General features: G+C 46.4%; 1 protein-coding gene across 3 annotated transcripts in view; it reads right to left on the bottom strand.

Annotated features, from left to right (window-relative positions):
• Nucleotides 1-431: 431 nt before the first annotated feature.
• LOC143806709 (amino acid transporter heavy chain SLC3A2-like) overlaps nt 432-24,996 on the bottom strand; it is a 101,765-nt gene continuing 77,200 nt past the window's right edge. The window contains exons 1-10 of one of the 3 annotated variants that reach the window (XM_077287534.1): nt 10,499-10,668; nt 9,963-10,412; nt 7,445-7,618; nt 7,224-7,327; nt 6,290-6,361; nt 5,394-5,458; nt 5,116-5,302; nt 4,883-5,023; nt 4,645-4,743; nt 432-1,179 (exon numbers count right to left, since the gene is read on the bottom strand). In XM_077287534.1, coding sequence (XP_077143649.1) covers nt 832-1,179; nt 4,645-4,743; nt 4,883-5,023; nt 5,116-5,302; nt 5,394-5,458; nt 6,290-6,361; nt 7,224-7,327; nt 7,445-7,618; nt 9,963-10,395 — 1,623 coding nt within the window. In that variant the 5' untranslated portion in view covers nt 10,396-10,412; nt 10,499-10,668 and the 3' untranslated portion in view covers nt 432-831. Of the gene's footprint in view, nt 1,180-4,644; nt 4,744-4,882; nt 5,024-5,115; nt 5,303-5,393; nt 5,459-6,289; nt 6,362-7,223; nt 7,328-7,444; nt 7,619-9,962; nt 10,413-10,492; nt 10,669-24,996 lie in introns of those variants that run through there. The other 2 variants (XM_077287532.1, XM_077287533.1) reach the window with 2 other exon arrangements.

A 24,996-nucleotide genomic window follows, 5' to 3' on the forward strand; every position in this document is an offset into this window, starting at 1 on the left:
ATATAAAGAGATTATTATATTACTATTATTGTATTTTAGTAGTTACATGACCGCTGCAGGCAATCAATACTCTTGACAGAAAATGGAAATGCACCTGCTGACTAATGTCAGGAATAAAGCACCAACATCGCTGAAGCATTTTGTTCTTTGATTTAGGTTTTCTTTTTACTCTGGGGCACTCAAGTATATTTAAATGGGTTGTCTACTATTAATGTATAAACCAAGAATGCCAGCCACAAAAACAAATACAAAATTCACTGCAGTTTAAGGGGAAGCACATGAAGATCAGCTTAGCACATACCTTTACCGTGTTAAGAACATAGAAGAGATTGCCTTTAACTGCTGCAGAACCTCTTTTGCAGGAATAAGGTAATTCCAATATAACATTTGAGTTGTAAACAAAAAAAAAGTAAGCACACGACAATATCCACTCACATGTAAACTGCTTTTATTATAAGGAAACATTTTCTGACCAGAAATCGGTGCTCCCTTTTATTATTCCCTCCGCAAACACCCAGGGGTCAGTCTGCCGCAATACTGTATTATCGGTATGAATCAATCATCCATACACAAGTGTGCACACATCCTAGAGCATTTACGTTCACGACACGAGAAAGCACACTACACTTATTGCTGTTAACGCGTTTAAAGAAACTCTTACTTGATAAAAAATTTAGACATTAATGGTGATGGTGGTCTCAGTGCAATGAAGGATGAAAGGGAGGGAAGAGTGAAAGGGAGGGATGGTGCAAGGGCTAATACTGTGCCTGCTGGAGTGGACAGGGTCAGAATATGGAATGTGAGAGTGCGGCTCCGCCAGCAGAGCGCTCCTTACGCGCTGTACGGATATTTCAGCAGTAAGGCTTCTCCTGCCGCTAACGTCAACCTCTTTACAGGAACGACGCTTCCCTCTTTCCTCTCGGGATTGGAGCTCAGAACTATTGAACACTGCTCCGGTATAGTCTTATGTGCTATGGACACCTCCGTCTCCTCCTCGGGAGCAAAGTTTACTACAGTCACAAATCTTTCATTTTGGTCCCAACTCCGCACAAAAGCCAACGCCTTGCCAGTGTGGTTGAGTAATGTGAAGTCTCCGTGAAGAAGGGACCGTTCTTTGCCCCGCAGATCGCTCAGACGCTTGTAAAGGCTGAGCAAAGAATCTTTATCGCCTTCCTGGGCCTAGAGACAAAGAGAAAAATAAAGAAAAGTTTGTGAAAGAACAGAAATTTCAGCCCTGGGCTCATGTTCTCTTATCAGTCTGTAGCCAAGTAGGGTAAAGGTTGTATCCAAGAGTCCGCACCACAGGATTAGGAGCGCACAATACAATGAGCTGAGTCAGGAGGGGGGATGAAGCCGCTGCTGCAGAGAAAGCTGCCGACAGCAAGGATAAAACTGCAGCGTGAGCAGATCGCAGAAGGAACAGAGCAAAGATTATGGAAAACACACAAGTGCATAGGTTACTGCTGAGAACAAAGGTTGGAGAGATAGGCAGGCACACACCTCTACATCAGCATACCTCCCAACTTTTGAAGATGGGAAAGAGGGACAAAGTTTGCGGCACGCAAAGCGCGTTGCGGCAAATTTTAGGCCACGCCTCTGACCACACCCATTCATAATTAGTCACACCCATATCCACGTCCCAACCACACCCATTTAGCACTGCTGATCACACTGTTTCATATACAATAATTATAAACAAAAAAATATGGCCACACAGTGCCCCATACTGTATAATGGCCACACATGATGCTCCATACTGTATAACGGCCACACATGATGCTCCATACTGTATAATGACCGCACATGATGCTCCACACTGTATGATGACCACACATGACGCTCCATACTGTATAATGACCACACATGATGCTGCATACTGTATAATGACCGCACATGATGCTCCATACTGTATGATGACCACACATGACACTCCATACTGTATACTGGCTGCACATGATGCTCCATACTGTATAATGACTGCACATGATGTTCCATACTGTATAATGACCGCACATGATGCTCCATACTGTATACTGGCTGCACATGATGCTCCATACTGTATAATGACTGCACATGATGTTCCATACTGTATAATGACCGCACATGATGCTCCATACTGTATACTGGCTGCACATGATGCTCCATACTGTATAATGACTGCACATGATGCTCTATACTGTATAATGGCCACACAGTTCTCCATACTGTATAATGATCCCACATGATGCTTAATACTGTATAATGACCCCCCTCCTGTATGCATGGCCCATATTCCCCCCCCCCTCCTGTATGCATGGCTTATATTCCCCCCGATTGCTTGTCTTTTATCCCCCCCTCCTGTATGTATGGCTCATATTCCCCCCCCCCTGTATGCATGGCTCATATTCCCCCCCCCCTCCTGTATGCATGGCTCATATTCCCCCGCCCCCTCCTGTATGCATGGGCCGGCTCATATTTCCCCCTCCTGTATGCATGGCTCATCTCTCCACCCCCACGCTCCCCCCTTGAACGGCGCGGCTTACCGTCCTCCTTCATCCCCCCTACCCTGTCCCCCATCCCTCATACTTACCTGTTCCTCACAGGGCGGCCATCCCTCTCGCTCTGTCCCGGCTCAGCAGCACCTTCTTCCTGGGTGAGCGGTCAGGTGATACCTCATTAAGGTCATGAATATGCGCATATTCAGGAGCTTAATGAGCGGTACCACGTGACCGCTCATTCAGGAGCGCTGCAGAAGCCGAGACCATCGCTGGAGCAGGGTGAGTATCGTCTTCATGGAGGGTGGGTGGGAGGCGGGCGTTCGGGGGGGGCGAGGTCGGTCGGGAGGTGACCCAACTTTTATAAAAAAAAACAAAAAACAAAAAAAAAAACAGCCACAAACCTTGCTCAGGTGCCGCCCCCTGCATTGTCCCCGCCCTAGGCACGTAGTGCGGGACAACTAATGTCTTGCCCGGGATCGCGGGGCTGACTGTCAAAATCAGGACAGTCCCACGGGATCCGGGACGGTTGGGAGGTATGAATCAGCCGCTGCCTGCACCCCACTAGATCATAGCACAATTGCATTATGCCATTTATGACTAGTAATATGCTCAAAATGAAAGAACCTAACAATCACCATTAAATCAAAGTTCCTACTCTTTTCTCTAAAGCGGGGTTTTCCACTCCTACACAGGAGGCGATTGATGCACATGATGTTATGACCCCAAACACCCGCCAAGATACTAATGAAAAAGGTCCATGCGAATCCATGCCGATCGTGTATGCATCTCAGCAGATCTGTTGGATGGTGACGTCTCTAGCGCTGTCACCTTCGGTGCAAGAGTAGCAATTTTTTTTTTTTTTTTTTTTACAGGGAAAACCAGTTATGTATCTTTTGGTAAAAAAAAAAGCCTTTCCCAAGACTCCCGAGTGGCAGATCAGTCTGATACCGCAGTGTATGGTAAGGCATCATGTAGGTGCAGGCTGATCCAGCTGACCATCTTATGTCGTCACTTTGCTGACAACACAATTTTGGTTGTGATTTCAACATGACTGATCTTTATTCGCAAGGGAGATAAGCAGCAGCCAGATATGTCCATAAAATCCTAATCCCTTCTCCCAAAATCATCATGTGTAAGAGTGTCTGTAGGAAGTTGTCCTCTGACCATCTAGCATCAGAAGTTTATCACTTTAAGGCTGTGTGCACACGTTCAGGATTTTTCGCGTTTTTTCGCTATAAAAACGCATACATTAAGTATCCTATTATTAGAATGCAATCCGCAATTTTTGTGCACATGTTGCATTTTTTACCGAGGCGGAATCGCATTCCGGAAAAAAAAAAAACAGCATGTTAATTCTTTGTGCAGAATCGCGGGGATTCCGCACACATAGGAATGCAATGATCTGCTTACTTTCCGCATGTGGCTATGCCCACCATGCAGGAAGTAAGCGGATCATGTGCAGTTGGTACCCCGGGTAGAGGAGACTCTCCTCCTGGCCCTGGGAACCATATACCTGTAAAAAAAAGCCTTCCAGCATCCTTCGTGATGCTCCAGTTCCCAGTGATGCTTTGCGGCAATGACCTGTGATGACCTAGCGGTCTCGCGTGATGCTACGTCATCTGGGGTCATTGCCGCGAGGCATTACTGGGAACGGGAGCATCGCGAGGAGCGTGAAGGCTACCGAGGCCTCCGGAAGGTGACAATTTATTATTATTATTTTTAACATTAGATCTTTTTACTATATTTACTTTAATAGTAAAAAGTTGGTCACACTTGTCAAACACTATGTTTGACAAGTGTGACCAACCTGTCAATCAGTTTTCCAAGCGATACTACAGATCGCGTGGAAAATGCTAGCATTCTGCAAGCTAATTTTGCTTGTAAAACGCTAGTGTTTAGCGGGAAAACGCATGCCAATTCCGCATGCGTTTAACCTGCAGCACAGTTGCGGAATTGACGCGGAAATTTCAGCAGCAATTCCGGACGTGTGCACATAGCCTAAAGCCCCTCTGGTAATTTTTTACACTAATCACTCAGCTGTCAAAATAATAAAAACATTCAATAATTCTCAGTGAAGAACATGCGAGAAGTCAACCACACAATGACTTGTACGACCGAGGTCAGCTCAAATATTCATATTTAGTACGATCATATACCCATTCCTTACCTTAAATGAGATGTTCATGTTGAGCTCATTCACCTCGCCCACTTCAGAGAAGCCATGATTTTTACCGCTATCCCACTGCATGTACGGGCCACGTGCTGGCTGCGGAGGAGGGAACACGTAAGGAAGAATGTGCAGACTAGTCAAGGGCAGATTAACGGATTTGGCATAGAGCACTTCGTGCCTAGGCTTGTCCACTGATGTCATTTTATTGGGCTAATTCTACTGTAAGAGCCCTTACCTGGCCAGGCAAATCTTTAAGTCCTATCTCATCTCCATACAGAGTTAAAGGTGTTCCCTGAAGAGTGAAGAGCAGGAGCTGATACACTCGCAGCAACTTCTCCTTCACCGCAGAAGCCAAGTGTCCTAGACGTGGTCGGATCTAGAGGAGAAAAACATTATAAATGTGAATATCGATCGACATACTGGTAAGCACAGAAGCTCAAGTATATGGCAAAGTCCAGGTATACTCACCGCCCACAGAATCTTGTCCTGTTCCCAAACGAACCCTTGATACTGCTTGATCCGCTCTCCGAGAGAGTTGTCGCTTTCATTCCCTTTGCTCAACAAGTAGCTGGTGCTTAATATACCAGTGGTCGTGTCATTGAGGATACTCATTATCTGGTTGCTGGGGGAATCATTAGAGGAGATGAGCAGCACCCTATAGCAAGAGAAATACAAAACCTGTCAATATGCATCTTCTACTAGTGCGGAGAAGGTCACTACGGTACAAGAGCGTCCTAGATACTCGCCTCGCTTTACCCTCAGAGCTGTGGTTCACAGTGATGTTCTGCAGCTCAGGAACAATCTCATCGGGCTGTATAGTAAGGGACAAACAAACGTGTTATCAGCGAACAGAGGATGTAATATGACAGAACCTACTATCAAAGTGTAAGGGTACCGTCACACATTGAAATTTCCATCGCTACGACGTTACGATTCGTGACGTTCTAGCGATATCGTTACGATATCGCTGTGTCTGACACGCTACTGCGATCAGACACCCTGCTGAGAATCGTACGTCGTAGCAGATCGTTTGGAACTTTCTTTCGTCGCTTGATCACCCGCTGACATCGCTGGATCGTTGTGTGTGACAGCGATCCAGCGATGTCTTCGCTTGTAACCAGGGTAAACATCGGGTAACTAAGTGCAGGGCCGCGCTTAGTAACCCGATGTTTACCCTGGTTACAAGCGTAAACGTAAAAAAACAAACCGTACATACTCACCCGTCGGTGTCCTTCAGGTCTCTTGCCGTCTGCTTCCTGCTCTGAGTGCCGGCCGGAAAGTGAGAGCAGAGCGCAGCGGTGCTGCGCTCTGCTCTCACTGTACGGCTGCACTCAGAGCAGGAAGCAGACGGCAAGGGACCTGAAGGACACCGACGGGTGAGTATGTACGGTTTGTTTTTTTACGTTTACGCTGGTAACCAGGGTAAACATCGGGTTACTAAGCGCGGCCCTGCGCTTAGTTACCCGATGTTTACCCTGGTTACCCGGGGACTTCGGCATCGCTCCAGCGCCGTGATTGCAACGTATGACCGCAGTCTACGACGCTGGAGCGATGATTATACGACGCTGCGACGTCACGAATCGTGCCGTCGCAGCGATGGAAATTTCAATGTGTGACGGTACCCTAAGACAAATAGACTTACATTCTGGATTTTCTCAAATCCGCTGATGTAAATTCCTCCAACTCCCTTTTCAAGCCAGAAATGCATAGCATCCTGCAAGACCATAAATAAAAAGTTAAGTCTTCCTCCGAGATTGAAAAAAAATAAATAGGGAAATAAAAAGGAGTTTGAGGGGACAATAAGGTCTGCCTGCTTCAAAACTTGCATCACTTTCAAAGAGTGGCAGTGCCATATAAAGAGCTGCACCACTCTATGGAACAAGCAGGCAGTGGGGCAAATTACTTAGTCCAGTCTAAAATATAGACAGTATATACTTGGACTAGACAATCCAACTGTAGAGCTCCCCCAAATGATTGCCTGCCCACCATCTAAGTGATTGCTGTGCTGGGTATCCCAGTGTTAAGATAAATGGGGCAACACTGCAGTAACCAGAAAACACACATGGAAAGGGCAGAAAACACTGCAGCATCCTGTGCATGCAAGGGAGACAATGCGATAAGGATAGGCGATCATACAGAAAGAATCAGTATTCTCAACATAAAAATACCCCATAAAAAGGGTTTTCCAGTTTCAGAAAAACTGCACCTGTGGACGGTGGTTTTACTCACCCACCCTGGGTCCAGCATTGAGTCTTTATCATTGCTCATGTCTGATATTGCCCACAGTACTGACATGATGTTGACAACTACACCAGAGCTGATGGCAAGAGCTGATGAGCTTACTTATGGTCTGCCATGTTGTTGATTAAACATCAATACCACAGACAGACCGCGGGGAGCAGCAGCTGGAGACTGCTGGACCGGGGAAGGGTGATTTTTTTTTTTTCTTTAAAGCACAAGAGTTTTCCCAACCTGGAAGACCCCTTTAAGCTTTATAGGACACAGTCAATGTAGGCAGCATTATGTAATCAGAGCTCATACTCGCTGCCGGACAGGCCTGTGTATGGTGGGCTCACCTTTATTTGTGTTAGCAGGGCACTCTCTGGCTGTTTCATTTCCTGGTTGAACCAGACATCTTCTCCTCTGTAGTTCGGGGTTAGGTCCAAAACTATCTGAATGCCTAAAAATAAACGAATAAATCTGCTTAGTACACAGACTGCCATTCTCCTGGTGTACCACCAGCACAGACTCCTCAGTGATCCCACCTGCCTTGGGGGGCACCACACATGGTACTCACTTTTCTTACGAGCAGCATCCAGGAGGCTTTTGAAGTTTTCTATGGTTCCGTATTTCTGGTCAATCTCCTTGAGCCTGGTACTGGAAGGATCGTCTTTAGAATTGATGTGCAGCGGCCCGATGACCAGACCCTTCACTTTCAGGGTGCTGAGGGAATCCAGGCGATGCTGTATTCCTGGACATCGATGAAACAGGACATGATCGGAGTTATTCTACAACTTCTAACAACTGTATTTACCACCAGCTTGTTAACATTCCCTACATCACAGGGTCTGTCTGCACATTTTCTGAATAGACAAACACTTCTTGGACTATAATCTTTATTTGGGAAGTAAAAAAAAATAAAAGTTGTCTCAATACTCAGATGCAGAGACCCACCATACTTGGCCGTAACTTGTCAGGACAGCGGGTCCTCTGCAGCGCCACCAGAGAAGACACGAAGCATTACAGAGTGCCCAGTGAATTTTAAGGGGTTGATATTTGAACTGTGACAGAAGGTAGTGGAGGCATTCACATACAAGAAAATGTATATTTAAGCCAGCTGTCCAGCAGTTCTCATGTCATAGGGGCCCTTGGTGACAGCTGCAGGCCATCACAGTCCAGAACAAGACTAGGGGCCAGTGAACGGCTGCAGCAGTCACCTGTGGGTGGTTGGGGGGCTTACAATAAGTACAAATAATGTTATATTATTGCTCCTGTATCAAAAGAAATCCTCAACCTCTTAATTCAACAGGAGCCATGTAATACCTCAAGTCTCCTGTGGCGGCGCTGTGAGGCAACAAGAACGGGGGTCTCTGGTGGGAACGATCACCGCTGTATGCAGTGTATATGGGTACGGCGGTCAGCACCATACACCATCACTTGGAGACTGCCATTCGATACCTGATGCTTACAGGGGTCATCACGTATGGCGGTCCTCCTGAGAACATTACGTGGCATAATGATAACTACAGAATGTCAGGGGTTCATTACATCACGTATGGGGGGCTCCTGAGAACGGACATTACGTGGCATAATGACAAGTACAGAACGTTAGGGAATCATCACATCACGTATGGGGGGCTCCTGAGAACAGGGACATTACGTGGCATAATGACAAGTACAGAATGTCAGGGGGTCATCACGTCACGTATGGGGGGCTCCTGAGAACGGACATTACGTGGCATAATGACAAGTACAGAACGTTAGGGAATCATCACATCACGTATGGAGGGCTCCTGAGAACGGACATTACGTGGCATAATGACAAGTACAGAACGTTAGGGAATCATCACATCACGTATGGGGGGCTCCTGAGAACAGGGACATTACGTGGCATAATGACAAGTACAGAACGTTGAGGGATCATCACATCACGTATGGCGGTGCTCCCAAGAACAGGGACATTACGTGGCATAATGACAAGTACAGAACATCAGGGGGTCATCACGTCAAGTATGGGGGGCTCCTTAGAACAGGGACATTACGTGGCATAATGACAAGTACAGAACGTCAGGGGGTCATCACGTCACGTATGGCGGTGCTCCCAAGAACAGGGACATTACGTGGCATAATGACAAGTACAGAACGTTAGGGGGTCATCACATCACGTATGGGGGGCTCCTGTCAGGACTCTGAACATTTTTTATGACCTTTTGTGCATTACTGCCCTTTTCCAAGATGGCGTCTTTGGTCTCATGTGCACTGTGTCTTCCTGCTATAAAACGCCACCCCAGCCTTCAGTCTGTGCTAGAGTATTCTGCCTTGCATCCAGCTCCTGACCTCTGGTTACTCCCTGGCTATATACCTGCTCCTGTGAACCTGTGGGGTTATCCTGCTACTCTGCTCTGAGTTCCTGCAGCATACACCAGTTCCAGTAATCCTCCTTCATCTGCTGTTCATGTTTACTTCCATCTGCATTTGCTGGACATGTAAGCTGTTTCTGCTCTGCAAGAACCTGAGACTATTACCCAGACCTCCCTGGTTGAGCTAAGATATTATTTGAACTGCCTTATAAGCATATCTATCTGTGTTTTGGACTAAGCAAGGACTTATTCGTGTCAAGTATATTCAAGAATAATTGTGCTTCATAGACTTTCTGCGTGATTGCATTTTCCTCTTAAGTTATCTATAGACTGCTGAGCTGCATTTAATATTTACACCAAGTGTTGTGGACTTGAGTTTCTCTCTGCACCTGTTTGAATCACCGTGTGATAATATAGACTTTACCACTTATAAAACTGTCCTGTAGTTGTCTTGTTCCACGCAAAGAGTCTCCTGAGTTATCCCCTAAAATTATTACAGTTCCTGAGAACAGGGACATTACGTGGCATAATGACAAGTACAGAATGTCAGGGGGTCATCACGTCACATATGGGGGGCTCCTGAGAACAGGGACATTACATTGTATAATGACAAGTACAGAATGTCATGGAAGAAGCACAGGCAGCAGCTGATGCAACACAGGCAGACACTTCCGGTGACGTCACCCTGCCTGCAGTGACGTGTCCAGTGCAGGCCAGGCTCCATTCATTACTCACCAGCGATGTCCCCGATCCCGTCCTGGCCCTCGGCATCCTGGAAGGTGGCGGGGTCTCCGATCTGGTAGAGGGGCCCCTTGTTCCACCACTCCATGGCGGGCAGTGGGCGGCAGCGCGGGGCCTGGACGATGATGACCACCGCTCCGGCCAGCATGCCGGCCCAGCCCAGCCAGAAGAGGATGAGCAGCGCCCAGCGCACCCGCACCCAGCCCGCGGTGCCGGCCACCTTCAGCAGCTCCTCCTTGGACAGGCCGGTGAACTTCACTGGCCGGCTGCCGCCATCATCCTCCTCGTCCTCCAGCTTCACCTTCACCACCCCGTTTTTCTCGCCCCCCACTGGGGACTCTCCTGCCTCCGCCGCCATCGGCTGCTTCTCGGGGTCGATCTCGTTCAGCTCCACGTCCTTCATGTCTAGCGCCGTGTCCTGTGTCATGTCTGTGGGGAAGAAGCCTGCGGGAGAGAAGCCACATGAGCACGTCCGCCATAGCCAGCCACAAATAGCCGGGGCACTGCCGACTTCTGCCGCTCACCTGTACCTGCAGTGTATGGATCAGCAGCAGTCTTTATAGTGATGTGTCCTTAGTGAACAATCTGAGACAAAGAGCTGGCTCCCTGCTGTGAATGAAAGGAGTGGGCTCTGCAGTGTGAGGTTTTTTTCTTTCTTGGCTGGGGCCTGGCAGCTTATCAGATTCAGCTTAGCCTGACTGCTCCTCCCCAATGAGTCTGAGTCACTCACCGGGGAGGAGCAGTCAGGAGAGATGTAGATGTGGACTTAAATGCATGGAAGTACTAGAGAAATGGTGCAGACAAGCACAGGCAGGATGGATGGGAAAAGAAAAAAAAGAGCTTCCTATTGTTAACTCTTAAGTGCCCCCAAACCGCAAGCATTAGTATTACAACATCCTTCAGTGCCGGAGTCAGGATTTGAGTTACCTTAGTCCCAAATGAAGATATACTTTACTGGCCTCATCCATGGCATATGCATATATGATGTGTATAGGAGGAGTGACTCAGCAAATTGTTTGGTATCATAGTATTAGGACTGAGGAGTAGTGATGAGCGAGCACTAAAATGCTCGGGTGCTCGTTGCTCGGGTCGAGCAGATTGGAATACTCAGGTACTCGACCAGAACAACGAGCCCAATTTAAGTCAGTGGGAGAGCCGAGTATTTTTAATACGATACCCCTGGGGGTCCTTTTAAGGTCTAAAAACATCTGAAGATGATGGAAACACTGCTCAAATGACACAGGAACCTCATGGGGATCGCCCCTGGAAGCATTCCTGACTCCTAGTTCACAGCTGTTAACATTTGTTTCCAAGATTCATGCCATTTTTCCTGGTGCAACAAAAAACACACTAAAACGCGAAACCAAAACGGATTTTGCTGGGAAATATGTCAAGGTACATCCTTTGCAGGTTAATGACTTGCCTGTAAGGCCAAATTATTAACCCCAGATTGAAATGTTCTTCCCCCACTTGGGTTTAGTTCAGATGCTTTTTTTTCTAAGCGTTTTTAAATTTTAACATTGCTTTCAATCACTACAAATGCATTCACTGGGAAATGTCATTGTAACATTTAACACCTCTAGCTGGCCATGTGGTGTGTGTCACATGAGTAGACCCATCTTGTTTGATTTACGAAGGAGGGACTCTTAAAGTCACAGAGATTATTTTTACTGGTGCATCAGGCGGCATTAATCTTCTTAAAGCGCCATTATTAAACAGTGGGTCTCCTAAGCTGTTGTAGCCTATGCTGTGAGTGGATGGGCTGCCAAGAATTAGGACGCACCACAATACCCCTTACATAAGATGTCCAGGAGGGCCTCCTGAAAAAATGTTGCATTAAATTCAAGGCCAGCCCTGCTACTAATTCATATGCACCCCATTACACCTTGGAACCCACATACTGGATGGGCCCATGAAAATCTACTTCACAATATGCATTTTGTACTCCGTACTCATTTGTTTTACACATTGGCAGCAAGGCGAGCCCTGCTGCATAGTCATATGCACCCCATTACGCCTTGGAACCCACATACTGGATGGGCCCATGAAAATCCACTTCACAATATGCATTTTGTACTCCATGCTCTTTTGCTTTACACATTGGCAGCAAAGCCAGCCCCGCTGTATAGTCAGTCATATGCACCCCGTTACGCCTTGGAACCCACATACTGGATGGGCCCATGAAAATCTACTTCACAATATGCATTTTGTACTCCGTACTCATTTGTTTTACACATTGGCAGCAAGGCCAGCCCTGCTGCATAGTCATATGCACCCCAATATGCCTTGGAACCAGGGGCGGACTGGGCTAGGTGGCAGGAGTGCATATGCCCCCCGGGCCGGTGCCTGAGCAGCTGCACAGGGCCGCTGGAGGACCGGCAGCGATTTTAATACATAGCGCGCCGCATCCCTCCAGCCGGCCCTTTAAAACTAAGCCAGGTCCTTGTGTGCGCGCGTTGCCCGCGCTGATAAGTGCCGCGGCGGCCCACGCTAGTGCGCGAGCACGGCCGCGGTCCTAGTTCCTGCGCGTGCTCGTCTGCTGCCCGTGTCAGCGCGGGCAAGCAGGAGACCACGCGCGCACATTTGAAAAGGCCGGCGCGCATAGGACGCCTCCACCTGACCTGACTGTGTCTGACGCTGGCCGGCCTGTACCAGCGTCAGAGAAGACTGCTCACCAATGCCTGGGATCCTCTTCACTGCCGACGCTGGAGAGGACCCAACACATCTCAGCCCTTCATCCTCCCGACCTCCCCCCCCAATCTCAGGGACCTGGGTGAGTCCCAAGATGATTTTTTAATGTATATACAGCAGTTGCACCTATATAATGTGTATAGACTGCTATATATACGTTATATAGGTGATACTGCTGTATATAATCACTATACCACTAAAATGTATGTATAGCAGCCTATATCTTATATAGGTGACACTGCTACTGATGCGTATATACCTTATATAGGTGACACTGCAGTGTGTGTGTATACATACTGTATATACAGTATACTGTACACACACATGTATGTATACACATATATGTACATGTATACACAGCAGTACCACCTATATAAAGTATATACACATAAGTAGCAGTGTTACCTATATAAGATGTAGACTGCTATACATACATTATATAGGTAGTATAGTGATTATATACATCAGTATCACCTATATAATGTATATTTAGTAGTCTATACACATTATATAGGCAATACCGCTACTGATGTGTATATAGGTGATACTGCTGTGTATATATGTCGTTATATAGGCTATACTGGTGTGTGTGTGTGTATACACACACACACACACACACACACACGTACATATATACACAACAGTATCACCTATATATAACATATATACACATCAGTAGCAGTATTGCCTATATAATATATATAGACTGCTGTATACATGATATATAGGTGATACTATCATTATATACAGCAGTAGCAGTATCGTCTATATATCGTGTATCCAACATTTGCAGTATCACCTGTATAATGTATATACTGCTGCATATACGTTGTATAGGTGATACTGCTGTGTATAGCAGCACTATCTATCTGTGTCTAATATATATATATATATATATATATATATATATATATATATATATATATATATATAATTTTATTTTATCAGTTTCATCTATATAATGTGTGTACACCAGTCACAGTATCACATACAATATATAGGTGATACTACAACTATACACATCAGTCGCAGTGTCAACTATATATTGTATATACAGTAGCTTCAATGTGATATATATTCAGCAGTCGCGGTGTCTCCTATGTACATCAGCCTCTGTGTCTCCTACGTGATGTATGCATCATAACATAGTATAATTCTGTCCTAATTACCGTATATTGTAGAGATGTGTGTGTGTGTATATATTTTTTGAATATATATATATACAGTATATATATATATATATATTACATAGAGAGAGAGAGAGAGAGTGTAGAGATGTTTGTATAGTATGGCGCTATGTATATATATATATACAATATATAGTTGACACTGCGACTGATGTGTATAGTTGTAGTATCACCTATATATTGTATGTGATACTGTGACTGGTGTACACACACTATATATACACTGCTGCCACATCTCTACACTATCTACTATATAATTGTCTAAGGGTCACTTCCGTCTGTCTGTCACGGATATTCATTGGTTGCGGCCTCTGTCTGTCATGGAATCCAAGTCGCTGATTGGTCTCGCCAGCTGCCTGTCATGGCTGCCGCGACCAATCAGCGACGGGCACAGTCCGATTAGTCCATCCCTACTCCCCTGCAGTCAATGCCCGGCGCCCGCTCCATATTCCCCGCAGTCACCGCACACAGGGTTAATGCCAGCGGTAACGGAGCGCGTTATGCCGCGGGTAACTCACTCCGCTACCGCCGCTATTAACCCTGTGTGACCAAGTTTTTACTATTGATGCTGCCTATGCAGCGTCAATAGTAGAAAGATCTAATGTTAAAAATAATTTAAAAAAAATAAAAAATCATTATATACTCACCTTCTGCCGCCTTTCCCACTCCTCGCAACGCTCCGGTGACCGGTCCATGCAAGCGGTAGGTTCCGTTGGCAAGGATGGTCTGCGAGAAGGACCTGCCGTGATGTCACGGTCATGTGACCACGACGTCATCACGGGTCCTGAGTGCATGCGCGAGAAAGACCTGCGATGATGTCACGGTCAAGTGACTGCGACGTCATCACACCCTGGGACCGGAAGCTGCCGCCTGCACGGCACACAGGCGACAGAACTACAAGGGACCCCTCGGAAGGTGAGTATATGTTTATTTTTTATTTTTTAACCTGTGACATACATGGCTGGGCAATATGCTACGTAGCTGGGCAATATACTACATGGCTCTGTGGTGTATACTACGTCGCTGTGCAATATACTACGTGGCTCTGTGCTGAATACTACGTCACTGGGCAATATACTACGTCACTGGGCAATATACTACGTGGCTGGGCAATATGCTACGTGGCTGGGCAATATGCTACGTGGCTGGGCAATATGCTACGTGGCTGGGCAATATACTACGTGGCTGGGCAATATGCTACGTGGCTGGGCAATATACTACGTGGCTCTGTGCTGTATACTACGTAACTGGGCAATATACTACGTGGCTGGGCAATATACTACGTGGCTCTGTGCTGTATACTACATCGCTGTGCAATATACTATGTGGCTCTGCTGTATACTACATCGCTGTGCAATATACTACGTGGCTCTGTGCTGTATACTACGTGGTTGGGCAATATACTACGTGGCTGGGCAATATACTACGTGGCTGGGCAATATACTACGTGGCTGGGCAATATACTACGCGGCTGGGCAATATACTACGCGGCTGGGCAATATACTACGTTGCTGGGCAATATACTACGTAGCTGGGCAATATACTACGTGACTGGCCAATATACTACATGGCTGGGCAATATACTGTTGAGGAGAGCCACCATCAAATACTTAATTAACCTCAACACATAAGGTAATTGAGAGAAGTAACCCATAACATGTATTGTTTAACCCTACATAAGTTTTCCTCAGACAAAGTGAGACACTGAAGATGGCTGCCATCTCCTGTATCAGATCCATGTGCTCTGATGAACAATGAAGACACTGAAGATGGCTGCCATTTCCTGTTTTAGCAGACCATGCGGTCTGGTATCCAAGATGACGCCCACTCTGATGACCTCATGGATCCACCCACAGCGACGCCCACTCTGATGACCTCACGGACCAACCCACCTTGATGACCTCATGGATCCGCCCATGGACTTGCTCATGCCCAACCCACTAACCAATGGAATACATCCGATCACTCCCATTTTAGAGCTAACCGAGCCCCCTTACAGGAGATATATAACATTGTGTTTGACTAATAAACTTCCCTTCTTGGAGCTGAGCCACACATTGATCAAGAAGAGTTACAGCTGACTGTGTCTGGTGTATTTCTTTAGTGCACATGATCAATATCCATTAGGCCAGGAGTAGGCAACTAGAGAATTGAACATTTATATTAATTGTTCAACCCTAATATTTGGCCGCCCAACGGGGGGCCAGCAGAGGAAGAGCCCTGAACCCTGTAGAACCGGCGACTGGAACGGCTGGATGCACTGAGTACCCCGAACCTGGAGACTGATCAACTCCTTAACAGAACACGGTAAGTCTGCTGATTTTTATAATCTGTAGTCTTTACCTGTGTCCTTCGGGGTATCCTGTGCAGATTGCCTGACCGTGCCCGGTTTTCTTGGTATCTGTAAGACGGCAGAAAGGGTATCTCCGCTGCTGGTCATTTAATTGCAAGAACCGTCACGTTTTAGTTGCCTACTGCCTGTTACATGTTGTGAAGAGGGGAGATGATTGGTAGTAAAGAAGAGAAATATTGTGTAAGGACAGTCAAAGCAGGTTAGTGTTTACAGAGGGCTAGAGGCAAGTGATAAAACAAGAAAAACTGGTTTTTACAGAGGGGTATGACTGGTAGTCATTGTGTTTGGAACAGAACGGGTTTCTAGGAAAGTCAAAGCAAGTGTTTACAGAAAGCAAAGCATGTGGTAGGACGAGAAAAACAGGTTTTGTTTTTAAAGAAGGAAAGAAAGCAAGTGTAGGAAAAAAAATAAAATAATTTTTGTCTGTGGTATACGGTTGTCGCCTGTGATAAGATTTTCAGTTCTGTACATGAGGACTAGGACCTTGAGTGATTGACTCGGCCTAGGGGGGGCCCGGTAAATCTTGGAGCGAATTGGCTCAGTTCGGGCATAATAAATTGTGTAGCGGCTCATTGAAACTTGGAGTGATTGACTCAGTTTGAGCCAATTAAATTTATAGTTTTCCTTTTTTTTTTTTTTGGCCCCGTGACATCGAGTGAGTGACTCTGCACGGGGACCGGTGAGTTAGGGAGCAATTTGACAAAGTAGGGAATAATTGGTTTGTAAAGTACGGAGCACGGAAGTCAGACAGGGACCACGTGACAAGAAGGCATAGGAGCTGAGTACTGCAGACTCAGTTCCCTTTTAGAATCTCAGGTTTGAGTCATCTCCCCCGTCTTATTGTTTGTTTGGTGTTTGTTATCTTGATAGATAGATATATATATACTGTATATCTATAGAAAGATGAAGAAATTAATGCAGTTCTGCCGTATGGGCACTAAGCCAAATTCAGATGGCAAGTTAGACTCATGCAAATTAGTGGAAATTGTGTGGAATGCCAGAAGGGGGGATGGTTACAGCCCCTGGAGTGGAAGCTTGTCTTGAAAGAAAGAAAAGGTATCCTGGAAGATAATGGATTGTTGTCTATTGCTAGGGCAGGAGAAAGAGTCTCTGAAAGTCTGTATAAAAAAAAAAAAAAAAAAAGGAAAAATTGGAAATTGGGTAGAAGAGAAAAGGAATACAAAGAATAGAGTTTTGAGTTGTGTATTACAAAAATATATCCTGTGAGCGGCCACCACCGTATAATGGTGGCTCAGAGCCATGTGGTAAATGTAATGGTGGCCATTTTGTTAATGGCCAATGTGTTAAATGTGATAGCAGCCAAAATGGTGGCCCAGAGCCAGGTGCTAAATATAATTCTGACGGCAGCCATCTTGGTGGTGGTAAATATAGTTCTGACGGCAGCCATTTTGTTGGTGGTAAATACAATTCTGACGGCAGCCATTTTGTTGGTGGTAAATATAGTTCTGACGGCAGCCATCTTGTTGGTGGTAAATACAATTCTGACGGCAGCCATCTTGTTGGTGGTAAATACAATTCTGACGGCAGCCATTTTGTTGGTGGTAAATATAATTCTGACGGCAGCCATTCTGTTGGTGGTAAATACAATTCTGACGGCAGCCATTTTGTTGGTGGTAAATATAATTCTGACGGCAGCCATTCTGTTGGTGGTAAATACAATTCTGACGGCAGCCATTTTGTTGGTGGTAAAAACAATTCTGACGGCAGCCATCTTGTTGGTGGTAAATACAATTCTGACGGCAGCCATTTTGTTGGTGGTAAATACAATTCTGACGGCAGCCATGTTGTGGATGGCGAATGTGCTGGTTCTGGTGGTGAATATCTCAGACTAAGGCTACACACCACTTCGCTAAATCCTTGTTACCCAGAAATGACCACTGATGGCCAATACTATATTCCTTCAGGAAATAAAAGGCTTTACCCATGTTTCCTATCTCAGTGTTTCCAATGGGGCACCAACCCTTTCCCCTATCACTCCTGTTGTGAATCCAGCAGTCCTCCCACCTGGATCGTCCCCAGCACCTACCCTTTCTACTGTCACTTCCACTGCCAATTTAGCCGCACACCCACATGAGATGCTCCAAGCAGCGGCCTCTCCTCCCAATGCTTCCACAACAGCACTCTCACGCAGCCTACATAACCCTATGCCCAGTACCTCACAGGCTGTCTCGCAGCCAAGCGCACACCTGTATGGGACATTGGCGACTGTAACAAGGGGGGCTCAATCTGGGAGGGGGATACCAATAGCACAGGAAGCACAAAGGGGAGGGAATGTTGGCAACCTATTTTTGAAAAAGAACTTCCTGAGGGACCCTTGTTAGTGGTGGGAAAAGGTGACATAACAACAATGGAGACAGACGCTATTGTTAATGCTGCCAATTCTCGGTTAGAGCACAATGGAGGTGTAGCTAGAGCTATAGTGGAAGCAGGAGGGGCGACTATTCAAGCTGACAGTCAAATCATTGTTGAGTCACGTGGTCAGATAGCTGTTGGGGACATAGCGGTGACTAAAGCTGGCAGTCTCCTGTGTAGAATGATCATACACACTGTGACCCCTACTTATGACCCTATTCATCCAGACGTTAGTGCTCAACAACTTCGTGCAGCAATAACTCGCATTAATGAGGACAGGACTGTTAAAGCTTTTAAGACTGCCTGCGTCACCTGGAGCCCATACCATGATACTGGAGCTGCCCAAATAGAGCCCTTCATTCCAGGACTGTTACCTCCTCCGGCTCCTCATACACAAGGGACTACATCTCTACTCCCGCTTCAGGTGCCACCGCCAACAGTGCCAATGCTCATGTCTGAGGAGCCCACCATCTGTGTCAAGTTTACACCCCGGCACGCTGCTACTCTGTTGAACCAAGTTCTAGATCCAGAAAAACAGCCGATGCCTTTCTACAGGAGCATGACGAGACATGGGACTCTGGTGTTGAGTTCTGCCAAGAACCTAAGACAAGGGCCTCGGATGAGTTGGCTGACCTATCAATTATTATTGTTGCCAAAGGTTTCCAGATGCCTCAAAGCTGATGCAGCCATTGTACGATGACCTCAAGACGTCAGCGTTTCCACTATGTACCAAATCCGTGGAAGCTTTCTAAGCTCTTAAACAGGCCATACAGTCTGCACCAGCTCTTGGAATCCCAAATTATCAACTACCTTTTTACTTGTTTGTCAATGAAGTAGCAGGACATGCTTTCGGAGTCCTAGCACAAAAACATGGGGGAAGAACAAGACCAATCGGCTACTACTCTGCCCGCCTGGACTCTGTGTCTCAAGCTTCCCCGACTTGCCTCAGAGCTGTTCATGCTGCACATATGCTTCTGGACAAAACTTCTGATATCATCTGAGGACATCCAGTTCTCTTAATGGCTCCACACGACATAATTGCTTTGTTGGAACCTAAACATCTGTTGGTGCAGCATCATATGAGACTCCAATGTTCGCTCTTGGTTCCGGATAATGTCACTCTTGTCCGCTGCAGCATCTTCAAACTGTCCACGCTGCTTCCTCTTTCCAGGGGGGATGTGGATGATACTGATGCTCTCGGAGAAGATGCCTCTACACACTCAGAGGATCATGACTGTCTCGAACAAATGCAGGAAGAAGCAGCCTCCAAGAAAAACGTGTCTGAAGACCCACTCCCACATGCTGAGCTGACGTTCTTCACTGATGGTTCCAGATTTGCAGATGAAACTGGAAGATTCCATACGGGGTATGCCGTGGTTACACATGACCAGGTCATCTCAGCTGGATCGCTACCACCGCACATGTCTGCACAAGAAGCGGAACTTAAAGCTTTGACGTTGGCTTGTCAGGAAGCGACGGAGAAGGTGGTTAACATCTACACGGATTCAAGATACGCTTTTGGAGTGGCTCATGACTTCGGCAGTATCTGGGCAGCCAGAGGATACCTAACGTCCAGTGGAACTCCTGTAAAACATGCTGCTACCATGCAAGAACTTGTGGTCGCTCTAGATCTACCTTTGGAGGTTGCAGTAATCAAGATCAAAGCTCACGGGAGATTGGATTCTCCAGAAGCAAGGGGGAACTTCTTTGCTGACAAAACAGAAAAAACCTATGCTGTGGATCCATTTAGGAAAGAGAAAGCAGCGGTGTACGTGTCACAAGACACTGAAGAAGGGACTAAAGCCTCTCTTATGAGGATTATCCATCTACATCAAGACAAGACATCAGATGATGAAAATAAGTCATGGCAAGAAGGAGGAGCTAAAAAAGGATGAAGATGGAGTCTGGAGGGTGAACACAAAGGTCTACCCCGTAATCTGTACCCCTCAGTGACAGAATGGGCACACGGTATCACCCACAGAGGCAAGAATCGGATGAATGACCTGATTGGAAGATTTATATGGCACCTGGGATCTCTACTGTCACCCAAAATTATTTCAAGTCCTGCCTTGTGTGTGCAACATGCAATCCAGCACCGCCTCAGAAACATTTGGCTAAACCACTATCCCTTTCAGAGAGTTCAGATCGATCGTATTCAAATGCCAAAAGTAGGGAAGTGCGAGTACGTACTGGTAGTGACTGACATGTTCTCAGGATGGCCCGAAGCCTATCCAGTAACCAACATGACTGCCAGAGTGACTGTTAAGAGACTGATGACTGAAGTAGTCTGCAGATATGGGGTCCCAGAGGTAATTGAGAGTGACCAAGTACCTGCGTTCATTGCAGCACTGTCTAAGGAACTATGAACATTAGTGGGAGCGGATTTGGGTTTACATACTCCATATCACCTACACAGCAGTGGGAAAGTAGAAACACTGAATGGCACCTTGAAAAATAAAATACTGAAAGCCAGTTAGGAGGTCAGACTTGGGACAGACATTTTGCACGTTGCCTTATACTCAGTCAGAAACACTCCAAGGGGTCCCACTAAACTCACACCATACGAGATTCTTTTTGGGGGGCCTCCGAGATTGGGTCAATATTTTCCACAACAGCTAGCCTTAGGAAGTGATACTCTTGTAAAATATGTAATTGTTGTTACTAAAGAACTGTCAATAACACATGTACAAGTTTTATCATCCATTCCAGGTCCAGATTCCAGTGACGGTACCCATACTTTCTAACCTGGTGACTACATGCTGGTAAAGACGTTCATCAGAAAGACATTCCTGGAGTCGAGATTTGAGGGTCCCTACCAAGTGCTCCTGACTACTCCTACTTCAGTCAGGGTTGCTGAGCGCCTCCTGGATCCATCTCTCACATTGTAAACTTGTTAGACAGTTAGGGACAGAGTAGGATCTGACCTGCTTGTCAAAGTCCAGCTACAAAGGGAGGTTTTCCACAAGGGAAAACTTGTCTCAAACTGGTGAAAACTCCAATTCCCCCTCCCGGGCAAGACGGTCAGATCTAGGATGTGTACAACAGGGTTAGTCGCATGTGTATTTTACTCTAAGTAACCATGGAGATGGGAGATTGGAGAGTAATAGATCCAGCAGGTTGGGAAGTCCCGAGGACACTGGTAACACGCTTCGATATACCTCCTCAGTATACCCATAATCGGTCACACATTCTCTGGTGTCTATAGCATCCATATTGTCATGAAGCCTCTGATGTCATAATAACACTTAACATCGATGGGTTAGGGAACCACGGTGGGATCAAGATAAAAGAAAAGGTTAATAAAGTATTTAGGGGGGACTGTTGAGGAGAGCCACCATCAAATACTTAATTAACCTCAACACATAAGGTAATTGAGAGAAGTAACCCATAACATGTATTGTTTAACCCTACATAAGTTTTCCTCAGACAAAGTGAGACACTGAAGATGGCTGCCATCTCCTGTATCAGATCCATGTGCTCTGATGAACAATGAAGACACTGAAGATGGCTGCCATTTCCTGTTTTAGCAGACCATGCGGTCTGGTATCCAAGATGACGCCCACTCTGATGACCTCATGGATCCACCCACAGCGACGCCCACTCTGATGACCTCACGGACCAACCCACCTTGATGACCTCATGGATCCGCCCATGGACTTGCTCATGCCCAACCCACTAACCAATGGAATACATCCGATCACTCCCATTTTAGAGCTAACCGAGCCCCCTTACAGGAGATATATAACATTGTGTTTGACTAATAAACTTCCCTTCTTGGAGCTGAGCCACACATTGATCAAGAAGAGTTACAGCTGACTGTGTCTGGTGTATTTCTTTAGTGCACATGATCAATATCCATTAGGCCAGGAGTAGGCAACTAGAGAATTGAACATTTATATTAATTGTTCAACCCTAATAATACTACGTGGCTCTGTGCTGTATACTACATTGCTGTGCAATATACTACGTGGCTCTGTGCTGTATACTACATCGCTGTGCAATATACTACGTGGCTCTGTGCTGTATACTACGTAACTGGGCAATATACTACGTGGCTGGGCAATATACTACGTCACTGGGCAATATACTACGTGGCTGGGCAATATACTATGTCACTGGGCAATATACTACGTGGCTGGGCAATATACTACGTGGACATGCATATTCTAGAATACCCGATGCGTTAGAATCGGGTCACCATCTAATATAATATATACACCGCTCTATATTCCTTAACACGGTATATAATATGCCTCTGTGTATATAATAGATTGTAGTATACCGTATAAACTCATGTATAAGCCGAGTTTTTCAGCATATTTTTTTTTGTCCTGAAAACACCCCCCTCAGCTAATACACGAGTCATTGTCCCAGAAAAACGGAGGGGGAGCAGCGAGTCACAGAATATTCCAGTGCCGTGAATATTCATTTCTCTTATAGGGTTCACAGCCACAGCTGCTGGCTTCCAGCACACATCCTACTTACCTTCCCTGCGCTCCCTCGCTGCATCTTGTTCTGGCGCCAGCAGCTCTTCAGACCGAGCGATCATGTGTCTGCCTCTCATTAAGGTAATGAGTATTCACCCCTCTCCACTCCCATAGGCGTGGGTAAAGGCCGGAGACACACTGGTGCGAGATACGGCCAAGTCTCGCTGGTTAAAAGCAAGCTGTGGCACCTGCACTCCGGAGCGGAGCGTGCGGCTCCATGTATTGCTATGCAGCTGCACGCTCCGCTCCGGAGTGCAGGTGCCACAGCTTGCTTTTAACCAGCGAGACTCGGCCGTATCTCGCAGCAGTGTGTCTCCGGCCTAAATATTCATTATCTTAATGAGTGGGGGACACGTGATCACCCAGCCACAGGAGCTGCTGGCACCAAAACGAGATGCTGCGAGGGCATGCAGGGAAGGTAAGTAGGATGTGTTTTTTTTTTTTTTTATCGGAACCATGCATACATGAACAAGGACGGAGCCATGCATAAAAGGACGGGGATAAGGAGCCATGCATACAAGGACGAGGATAAGGAGCCATGCATACAAAAATGGGAATAAGAGGCCCATGCATACAAGGACGGGGATAAGGAGTCATGCATACAAGGATGGGGATAAGGAGCTAAGGAGCCCATGCAGACAAGGATGGGGATAAGGAGCCATGCATACAAAGACGGGGATGAGGAGCCATGCATACAAGGACGGGGATAAGGAGCCATGCATACAAGGACTGGGATAAGGAGCTCATGCAGACAAGGATGGGGATAAGGAGCCATGCATACAAAGACGGGGATGAGGAGCCATGCGGACGGGGACGGGGGAGCCATGCAGACAAGGATGGGGATGAGGAGCCATGCATACAAGGACTGGGATAAGGAGCAATGCATACAAGGACAGGGATGGGGGGACCATGCATACAAGGACAGGGATGAGGAGCTATGCATACAAGGACGGGGATAAGGAGCCATGCATACAGGGACAGGGGAGCCATGCATACAAGGACGGGGATGTGGGGACAATGCATACCTGGCTTATACTCGACTCAATAAGCTCTCCCAGTTTTTTTCTGGCAAAATTAGGTGCCTCGGCATATACTTGGGTCGACATATACTCAAGTATATACGGTATATTGTGGAGCTGTGTATACTTCTACTGTCCTGCATAAATGGTGTAATTCTCAGTATCTATTCTTATTATGTATGTGTGTGTATCTGTCTATCTATCACTCTGATTAATTGTGAGAAAAGTAGCGTACTCCTTATTGGCCCATGTGGCAACGTTTCGGATCCGTAACTGCACATTTCTCTGATATGGAAGTGAAATGTTGCCACATGGACTAATATAGTGTATAAAAAAAATCGGTTCCATTTTCTTCCACAAAAGTGGTACGATTCTCTTCTCACTTGCTGTCCGTGTGCAGTCGTTTTTTTTTTTCCTCAGCAGATGTTGCAGTCTGATACACGGCGAGTCAGACCATTGAGAAGATGGAGAAATTAATTTCTCCATCTCCTCCACACTTGTGTTGCGAGAGCATTGGAGCACGGACACTCGGATCATGCTCACAGCAGAGCAGGAGCCAAGTAGCATTGGCAGATCACTTCCAATGCCATATGCTAGTGTTATTCCACCCTAATGAGCACCTGTATTAAAGGGAACCTCAACTCCGCCCCCCCCCCCCCCCCCCCCCGGCGTTTTTAACTAAAAAAGCCATCTTGTGCAGCTGTAATGCTGCATTCTGTGAAGGTGGCTCTTTTAGTTCTGGTCCCTTCCAACGCTGAAGTAATCATTTTTAGAATTTGCCTGTCATACCTGTAGTTTGTCAGGGGGGCATGTCTTTTCCCCCCTGACACAAACGCCTCCCTCAGTACTCTGTGTGCCAGACGCCACCTCCTCTTCCTTCATTAGCGTCTCCAGCGCCTGCGCTGTAAGGTTTTTTTC

The sequence above is a fragment of the Ranitomeya variabilis genome, chromosome 2, assembly GCF_051348905.1.
Source record: "Ranitomeya variabilis isolate aRanVar5 chromosome 2, aRanVar5.hap1, whole genome shotgun sequence".
Lineage (NCBI taxonomy): Eukaryota > Metazoa > Chordata > Amphibia > Anura > Dendrobatidae > Ranitomeya > Ranitomeya variabilis.